This window comes from Serinus canaria, chromosome 12 (assembly GCF_022539315.1).
Source record: "Serinus canaria isolate serCan28SL12 chromosome 12, serCan2020, whole genome shotgun sequence".
In the NCBI taxonomy this organism is placed as follows: domain Eukaryota; kingdom Metazoa; phylum Chordata; class Aves; order Passeriformes; family Fringillidae; genus Serinus; species Serinus canaria.
In genome coordinates, this window is record NC_066326.1 from 15,986,947 (window position 1) to 15,996,386 (window position 9,440).

Consider the following 9,440-nt stretch of genomic DNA (forward strand, 5'->3'; position numbering starts at 1 on the left):
GAGCATTTTTGATGGGGTGACTGGTTCTGGTGGGGTTATTGCCATTGGAAAATTACTGCTTTTATAGGATGGAGGTAGAGGCACATTGTCCCTCATGAGACTTAAAGCTCTGGTCTTTCTTGTTTCCACAGGCCTAGGTTTCTGCACATCCAGAAACAAAGCAGCTGACAACTGTCAGACATAACTCTCCTTGCAGGATGCTTTTTGCTCTTGAGCCCAGCTGAACAGCTGGTTGAAAACTCCTTCTGCCTTGTGAAAGCAATCTCCATTCCCCGGAGTGTTGGACTTTTCATGCAGTGACAGACCCCTCATACCCTAACGCAGACCTCATCCAGAATTGCAGAAGTTCAGCTGAGCATGTGGAAGTGTTTCACCTTCCTCAGGGAACTGCATGAAACATTTTATTTTGCTCTGCTAAAGTGACTCAATCATCTCAGGACCTAAGAAGAGTTCACAGCTCCAGATTAAAAATTCAACTTCTCAACATGCCACATCACCCATTTGGCCTAGAAAGAATTTAATTATATTTTTAAATTGGTCTGAGATACATTTATATAAAATGTGACCATATGGGGTGATAAGCTCAAATCCTGGCTTATACTGTGGCACATGGATTTGCAGGTATAACAGGACGTAACTGTTGTGCACATTTCAAATGCAGTTCTGTTCCAGGATCCTGATGCTCCAATAGCAAAGCAGCCTTTGTTTCCCACTCCTGCTGAGTGATTGTCTCTGAAGGATCAGTGCACATGTTACAGCACCTGAATTTACAGCCTTTGCCATTTGGTGGATGCTGCCAGAAATGGTCACCACATTGTAATAAAGACAGTGCTTCAGACTAGGGTTCTTAAAACAATTTCACTGCAACTATTCAGAGATGCTGGCAGACCTGAATAAACATCTGGCACCCACACATTGCTCTGATAGTAATAGGCGTGCCTAAATTCCACATGAGACATTTAATTGCAACATTTTAAAGAGAAGGCCAGAGTCGCTACGCTGCTTTTGCAGATGGAGAAGTTGAAAAACAGGAGGTGAAATGACCTGCACAAAGTTTGACAAGCTGAGTTTGCAGTAGGACCCAGTCTCTGGACAGGCGTGGGAGTAGCTGAGGTCTGTCTCTTTGGGAAGGATGACTCGGACTAGGCCTGCCTGAAACAGCTCTGAGAGAAGTCCCTAAAGTGGACAGTCAACATCATGTCAGTGTAAATAACGGCAGGATTAAATTCAAGCTGCTGCTTGCTGGTGCTGCTGTTCCAGTGGTGGAGGTCCCCTTCTGGACCTTAGCTAGCCAGGGAAGGAAAGAAAGCAAGCCCAGGAAAGGGTCTGCTCTGCCAGTCCAGATGGAAGCAGTTGCTGGGCCAGTGGAGGTGAGCTCTCAGGAGGGGTGGGAACATCCAGACAGGGCCCTGCTGTGTGTGTGCCAGGGAGGAGCTCCCAGGCTTTGTCCAGGCTGACCCAGGGCTGCACAGCCAGGAGCATCAGGAAGGAGATGCAGCAGCAAACTGAGTCTGTTGGAAGGCTGCAGCAGGTTCACAGGGTGTTACATGAGCCCTGGTACATCTGTTCCCTTTCCCCTCTGCCTTTCCCGCACTCTCACTCCTCAGATGAGTTTTGCCTATCCCCTTCACTCCTGAACATTGGCTTTGCTTTCCCACAGACACCTGAGCTCTCTCTGATGAACCAGCACTTGGGTTCTAGCTGGAACCTTTCCCTACTCACAGCTCTGTTCACAGACTTGCCTTTCACCCATTGTAATCTCACATTACATTTATCCACTCCAGTAGTTTATCATGTCCTGTACACTCTACTTGAATTTTTGTGTCTTCTCTGGCCGGCAGTACCTGCCCTGGTTAAACACAGTAGAAGAAATCTAGGGAAAGAGAGAACAAAAATAGGTCAGTTAAAGTGCACTTGAGCATAGGTTTGGAAATACCATTTCAGTGCAGCTGATTTCTGGCCTCCTAGAGCCATGAGTACAAAGTACAGTCAAAGTGTATTTTGTGTGGTTGTGGCTTTTTTTCCAATAGTAATTTAGGGGTATTAAGTTCAGTTTGTCAGACTCTGTTTAAAAATTAAATTTAAAGAAATGAGTTCTCAGATTTCTTCTGGGTGTTAGCAGTATTTGTATATGAAACAGAGCATTATACACAGCCTGCCTCTCCCAGAGGCCTTAAAAGCTGGGTAGTCCATGGGCTGATGGGGATGTTAAACAGCATCATGCCACCCTTCTTTAGAGGGTGGGCTGGTTCCTTGCAGTAGACAGGTGCTAGGTGGCTCTCTAAGAGTACCAGTGGCTAGGCTGCAGAAGGCACTGTGCTTTTTCTTGGAAGCATCAGTCAATCCCTTGTTCAAGCCCTGAGCAGGACAAATCCCCTGCGAGACAGTCCATTGGTCTAATCCAGTAGGACAAGTGTTAAATTCCTATACTTACCACTAAAACACTTGCATTTCTATGCATTTGCATTGCATACTGGTTATATATCTTGGAAAATCACATGGTGCTGCTGACCTTTTCATAAAAGGAAAAATTGCTGTTCTCCCAGGAGGCTGGATGTTCCTGTCGGACTCGCATCCGAGGGAATGTGCTGCTGTAGTACAGTGTGTTCCTCGGTGCTTTACACACATTGGCCTGGGCTCCTTTTGGTACAGAAGCACTGGAAAGCTCTTTGGAGGTTTTAAGGAGCCTGGCTGTGGAGCCCTGGGCCATGTGTGTGTTGCCTGAGGGCAGGAGGCCGAGCTGGCGCTGGCAGAGCCCCAGGCACATGAGCTGCTCCCTGGAGCCACAAAGGCTGAGGCTTCACTCGGCATTCTGCATCATCCAGTATCTAACATACGCCGAATTTTCTGGGAATTTACTGGGTCTTGGGAACTGTATCAAAATGGTGATTTGATTCCTGAGGTGATGCTGTCAGAGGGGGACTGTGTGTGCTTTCAGGACCCTGAGGAGGGTTTGTGCTCACATCTGTGTTTTGGGGTTGCCGGGTGTGCAGTATCTGCTGGGGTGACACAGCCCTTCCCCGAGGAGGAGCCGCTTTGGCAGAGCCCTGCAGATGGAGCTGCGGTCCCAGTTTAGCTGTGTCCATGCTGGAGACGCTCCTGTCTCAGCCTTCCCACTTTGGGCAACAAGGTGCAGGCCCAGGAGAGCGAGAGCTGGGGTCGGCACAGTGTAGGTGCAGCTGCAAATGGGGCTGTTCCTGTGCTGGGGAAACAGAAGTTCCACAATGGGCTTGTGAGGCTGGACTCAGCTGAGTGGGGTTGTACCTCCTGCTGAGAATGGGAGGCCCAAAGCTCCCCTAGGACTGGAGGTCAGAGATAGATCCCATTCTTCTTCTGGTGTAATGTCCATGTGAGCACCCCAAAGTGCAAGTACTGACTGTGCTCTCAGTCTCCACCTAAGATACAGGGTGAAGGGGATTTTGCAGGGACCTTGAAGACAAACATTTATCCTCACAGTGCTCTCTGCTGAGCCTGTGCTCCTGTAGGGCTGAGACTGCTTTCCATGGGAGGAACTGACAGACATAGAGGGACTGCAATAGGGTGACACAGGACATCTCTGGGGTCCTGTATGACTCTCTGTGTGTGGATTACTGGCCAGCACTCAGTTCCACAATGTAGGGCCCTAGATCAAAACAGCTTGAAAGGGAGCTTGTCTGTTATCTAGCCCAATTTCCCCATCCAAGTAAGCATCAACTTGCCTTACATCATTCCTGACAAATGTTTGCCCAGCCTGACCCAGAGGCTCTCATTGCTGGTAAGGACTTTAGCACGCAATCTGTCCTGATGCTTTGTGGTTCTGTCTGCTAGAAAGTTTTCTTTTGTCATGGCAGCTCTGCTGTGACTAAAGCTGAGCACTTCTGAGGTGCAGAACAGCTGTCTCTCTCCTTTAGAGCACCTTCTATGTGGTAGTCTGTTCCTGTATTTCCTCACAGTCTTCATTTCTGGGACAAAGAATTCCAGCACTTCTTTCTGTAGGTGACTTGCACATCCTTACTTCCCTGCTTGTGAAATGTGAGGGGGACTCTGTGTGCTTCAGACTTGTTAGTGGCTTGTGCCACTGCTGAGTGGGATAATAAAGCTGCTAGAGCTCACCCTGTTATAGAGCAGTCATTTCCCAAGTGAAGACCATGCCAAAACTTGCATTAACTTTTTAAACTTTTTTTTTTTTTTTGATTACCAAAAAGTGTATTTAAGTTTTAATAAACTACAATCCTGATGAACAAATAAGAAGGCTTCTCTCTCACACTCAAGAAGATAATGAGGTACCACGAGAGATTTAATCCAGTTTTCAGGCTATTTCCTCTTCCACAGATGTTTTGAGATGCTTTGAGTTCAGTGTCAGAAGTTTCAGATGTTGTTCTGTGGAAGGTCATGTCACAGTCCTTCTCTGTTTCTTTTCCTTGGCAGCTGCTGGCAAATCTCAGTGTGGTCCATCAGTCTCTGGTAAGTACAGGGGCACTTTTATGAAATTCATCTCATCTGCTGCTTGGTGACAAGACTCAGCGCCCTGCTCCAGTATGATAAACCAGACTGGCTGTGCTGCTTTCCCCTGCAAACCCAGAGGATGTGAGAGTGAGCAGAGCACCAGCAGTCACTTCTCTGCAGCAAGTGCCTCTGAGCACAATGAGGGGATGCTGCAGAGGGCTGGGAAGGTGCATCCTGTGCACAGCAGCCACTGCTGCTCTGACAGTGCTCAAGTGTCAAATGTGCTGCAGACAGGTGCAGAGAAGTGCTGCCACATATTGTGGTCTCTGGTTTGTCTCCTTAGTGTGGCTGATGTCAGAACTGTACCTTTAAGTGACGGCTTCTGGCTCTAGAGATCTGCTTCATCTCCCTTCACCAGCACACCTGGATGGTCACCCTTCCATGTTTTGTGTGCTCATCTAAGCATTTTGGGCAGAGTGGGCATGGATGTGTGATTTCAGTGGCAGCTGCCCTGTCAGCATTACAGAGATAACCATGAGCAAGGCCTTAGAACCACTGCATGTGAACAAACTGCTGCCTGGGGAGGAAGGAGCCTTGGCCCTGTTCAATGTTTGCACTGGGTTCAGCTTGCTTCAAAGGTCTACATAAGTAGTTTCACACTTCATCCTTTCTTTTGTGACAGCTGGGATGTTCTGAAATCATCCTGTCCATGGCAGGGATTCTCAGGTCCTGGGCTGAAATTTGCAACATGGCAAAGAAGAGTTTACCATCCAAATATCCAGTGGCAACAGGTGTGATGAGAAACTGAGGCACAGCAAAAGGAGGGCCATGGCAGAGTCACAGCAAAAGCTCAATTGCTCTTAGTGGCAGTTCTGGCAAACCCAGCTGTAGCTGTACTTCTTCCTTCTTTTACTGGTATTTCAAACAGTGTCCATCCCCAGCTGTTCCTTGGGATGATGGTGCCTCGAGAGAAGAAAGCGGTGATTGTTATTCCTTGCTGGAGAGTGTTACCAAGAGCTGTTTGATTTTGAGAGCCATGGTGGTGGGATGTGACAGGACGGTCATTTTCACAGTGTGTTACTGGCACAGCCATTGCTAAATGCTGCATGACCTGGAGGCACACAAATAGCAGATGGTTTGGAGGAATGGGGAGGTGAAGAAAACATGACATGAAGCTCATCTAGGGAAGACAAGATTCTTGGGAATGGGAGTGTTAAAATGAAGTTGAGGTTTTATCACCGAAGGGGTCTCAGGGACAAACAGAGGTGATACAGAGACTCCATCATCAGAAGACATGAAAAGGCACTTGATTATTAGAAATCCACAGTTCTTACAGAAACAATGGTGGACCTAAGACCTGATTGGCCTTTAGGAATCTTCTCTCACCTATTGGTCAAGAAGGGACAAGTCCTTCTTGTAAACATCTTTGACAAACAGAGATTGCCTGCCAGGTGCAGAGATTGAGATAATAATTGTTTTAATTCTTTCTCTGAGCTTTCTCACAGCTTCTCACAGTTTCCCAGGAAAATCCTGGGAGAGTTACATCTCTCTCTGTTCAGAGCATATGTGATTACCACAAGGTTTTAGGAGGGAAGGCTTGTGCTGCCACATTCCCTCTTTGCCACTCTGAAATCCTAGGTAGAAGTGTGGCACTGGCTTTCTATAAAGTGCAAGTTTAATATAGGAGGCAAACTGAGCATTTCTGCTTGCTGCCTGTACTTCAGCAGGTGAGTGCAGCCCCTTCTGCAGCGTGGATGGATTCCTGGTGGACTACAGGTGCTGGCAAGCAACACTGGACAGAGCTTAGCACTCTTGTTCATCAAGAGAGGAGCACTCTGAGTGTGTCACAAAGATGCCACTGGCCTAAGTTCCTATAAACACAGTTTCTGTGGAAGTTGCTAGGTTGGGTGTGAGTAATGAAGCAGACATGCCTCTGCTCAAGGCATGTCCTCAGCAGTGGGAGATTTTTGATTCCCACTTTACATCAGCTGCTACCTACAGTTTTAGCTCCCCACCTGCTGCTTCTTCCTTTCTTGGTGGTCAGCTTGTCTCTCATGTTCTGTATATACACAGCATCATGCTCACAGTGGGACATGTCCACCAGCTTGGTAGCACAGTGCCTGTGCCCATGGAGTCCTTCCCTTGGCAGCCTGAGCTGCTGCAGGAGCTGCAGTACCCAGCAGTGCTGGTAGGAGAGTGGCTTCTGCCATCCTCTCTTTTCTTACTGGAATACTCATGTGAGACTGTCTGGAATGTGAACACAGTTGCTTGGGTTGTTGAAAAAGGCTTGAATTATTATAAAGTTTCTGGCCTGGCATTTGGCTGATGATTAATTACTTGGGTTTGCTTGGTACTTTGATGTTCCAGATGTAAACCCAGAACAAGCTGTTACAACTGTGTTGACCTCAGTGGAGTCATCGAAGTCATTCCAGTTGGCACACCTGGTGCTGTGTGGTATTTGTATTCTGTGAAACCAGCATCCAGTCATTGATTAAAGTCTTTCCAGGGACTGGAGCCTCTTAAGCTGTTAATCTTTTTTTTTCTCCTGTATTGATTGCTTGCCACTTACCAGGAGTGACCTTCTCACCACACCTTTTGACTTTGAGCTTGCTTTCTCACTGGAATCCTTCTCTGAGCCTTTGCAGTTTGTGCTGTTTGTATTGCCACAGTGCTTAGAAACTCCTCACAGGTTGCTCCATTTCTCTCTTAAGTTTTCCCTTCTCTACTCCCCCGCCAGTATCTTGTTGTGTAACTCTCCCCCAGCCAGTGTTGTTGGCTTGCATAGATAAATTTCTTGATGCTGGATAATTTGGAATAGCCTTATGACAGAAAAATCCCCCTTCAAAATGCAGTTGAGTCTTGCATTGTCCTTCAGTGATTTAGCAGCTGGTGGGGTTTGCTGGGTGGAGTCCTGGTGCTGGCATGTGCTCTCTCTGCTCCAGAAGAGTGGATTAAGCTCATACTTCATTCAAACAAGGCTTCTTCATTTAATGTGGATGGGCAGCAGGCACTCAGGCTGAAAGTAGATTCTGTACTTTAACTTCCAGGTCAGTGGGTTTTTTGTGTTGTTTGTGTCAGCAGACAGTAGCCCTTTGTTCAGCGGCACAACTTTTTCCACCTCAGCAACGCACACGAGGCACATGATCCAGGTCCTGAGTTGTGCAATAAACTCCAGCAAATATGTTGCCTGTTCCACTGCAGGACTTGATTGTGTACCCTATTGACCAGCAATAAAGCCAAGAGTATAGAGGTAATTACTCATTTACTTCAGCTTTTCCATCCATGGTTGTTGCCTATGTGGGGGAAAAAACCCCATAAGTATTATGAGAGGGAAAGTTTTGTCTTTAAAGAGGTGGTCCTGGTAACTTGTGAAAGCTGGATAACTTAATAGCATTAGTCAAGTATTAAATTAAATATTTAACTTAGTAATGATGTCATTTTGTTGCTAAGGAAGGATAGGGTTACGGTAAGGATAGTCATGAGCACAAAAATTAAAAGATGAAGGTGTCTAGATGAATGTCCTGTAGCCTGCTGGAGTCCTGATCACAAAACAACTGATTGGAATCCCATCTTTGCAGGGGTTGGTGCTTGCTGGCACCTTCCTCTGCAGAGTCTGGAAAGGCAGGAGGGGAGGCCCCATCCCTCACTCATGCTGGGCCCTTTCCTGAGCCCCTGTGGAAGTTGTGGGCACATGCCAGTAGAGCTGTGAGCATTCCCACGTGGATGGGGTGGGACATCCCACACAGAACAGCACACTGCTCCCTGCCCTGCTCTGGCCTGCTGCTCTGTGCAGCTGCTGGGCAGAAGGGTGAAGGGAACCCCAGCTCTCCTTCTTCTCCAGTCTGGCAGTGCCTCACTGCTCCAGAGAGGCTCTGCTCAGCCTGGGGCCAGCTGTGCCTGCCCTGCTGTAACCTCCCTATTTGTGCTGTGGATCCCTGCAGAATTCCCTCCATCCAGATCCTCTTGGACTTTGTTCCCAGCAGAAAATCCTGCTCGGGCTTCTTGGAATTAAGGCACATGAGTCTAACTCTGAATTGCTGTTTCTTGGGAAGTTCTGACGCTGTAAAGATTGTTTGGCTTTTTTTTTTTTTTCTTTTCCCTGTAATCTGACTGAAATAATGTTTAAAATTTCCTATGAGGACACTGTGTCCCAGATTTTGAGTTTTAGAAGTGTATTGCTCTGGGATTTCTGAATTCTTGTTTTGAGCTATATCCATTTTAAATTGTTGTACTTGTTTATGCTTCCTGCTGATTTGCTAAGTAAAGCCTAGTAGCAGGTCACAGTATACCTACTATAGAAAAAATTGGTAGTTACTTTTTTTTAATCAGTAATAACAGCAGCTGCTTAATATGATTGAAACATCTCATTCCCTAGAAAAAGAACTGCCTTGTTTGCAATGTAATGAGAAGCTGGCACTGCAGGTACAACACCCAGCAATGGTTTAATCTAGAACGCTGGGTAGCATTGTATTGTGGAGTAAAGAGCAATTCATCTTAATGATATGAAAAGTATTAAAACACTGTTTTTATCATGTTAGGACAAGGTAATAATGATGAATGTGGGATAAAGACCTCTTTAAGATAAAATTTGGAAGTTATGGAATGGAGCTTCTGAGCTGCCAGAAGCAAGGCTGTTCCAAGGAGCTTTGGCAGGAACCTTTATCAATGTTCTTTCAAGAAACAAATCAAAGAAAAGGTCTGTTCTGTAAGAAGTTCTTCCCAAGAAGTTTTTTTGCTGTCCTGTCCCAGGAAAGGCCTCTTCATTGCACTCCTGAGTGCTGTCAGTAGAGAAGTCTTGGATGTTCTCATTTAAACTCAAGACTCCACAGTGAGTCCTAAAAATCTCCTCACTGCACCAGCTGCCCTTCCCTGGCTCTGCACTGCTTGTGGCACATCATGTCAGGTGTGAGGGAATTCAGGAATCCTTCTGAGGCAGGAATGTGCTGCTTGGCTGCTGTCCCTCCTGCCCCTCACAGGGGACAGGACAGCTTCTGTCCCTGCTGTACTCTTTCATG

At 46.7% G+C, this 9,440-nt stretch overlaps 1 protein-coding gene across 5 annotated transcripts in view; it reads left to right on the forward strand.

Annotated features, from left to right (window-relative positions):
* The window catches only part of HEMK1 (HemK methyltransferase family member 1), a 29,109-nt gene extending 24,605 nt beyond the window's left edge, over window positions 1-4,504 (forward strand). For 4 of the 5 annotated variants that reach the window (XM_018914983.3, XM_009091009.4, XM_018914984.3 and 1 more), the window contains one exon: window positions 132-4,218. In XM_018914983.3, coding sequence (XP_018770528.3) covers window positions 132-168 — 37 coding nt within the window. In that variant the 3' untranslated portion in view covers window positions 169-4,218. Of the gene's footprint in view, window positions 1-131; window positions 4,219-4,407 lie in introns of those variants that run through there. The other variant, XR_001990683.3, reaches the window with a different exon arrangement.
* Window positions 4,505-9,440: the final 4,936 nt, after the last annotated feature.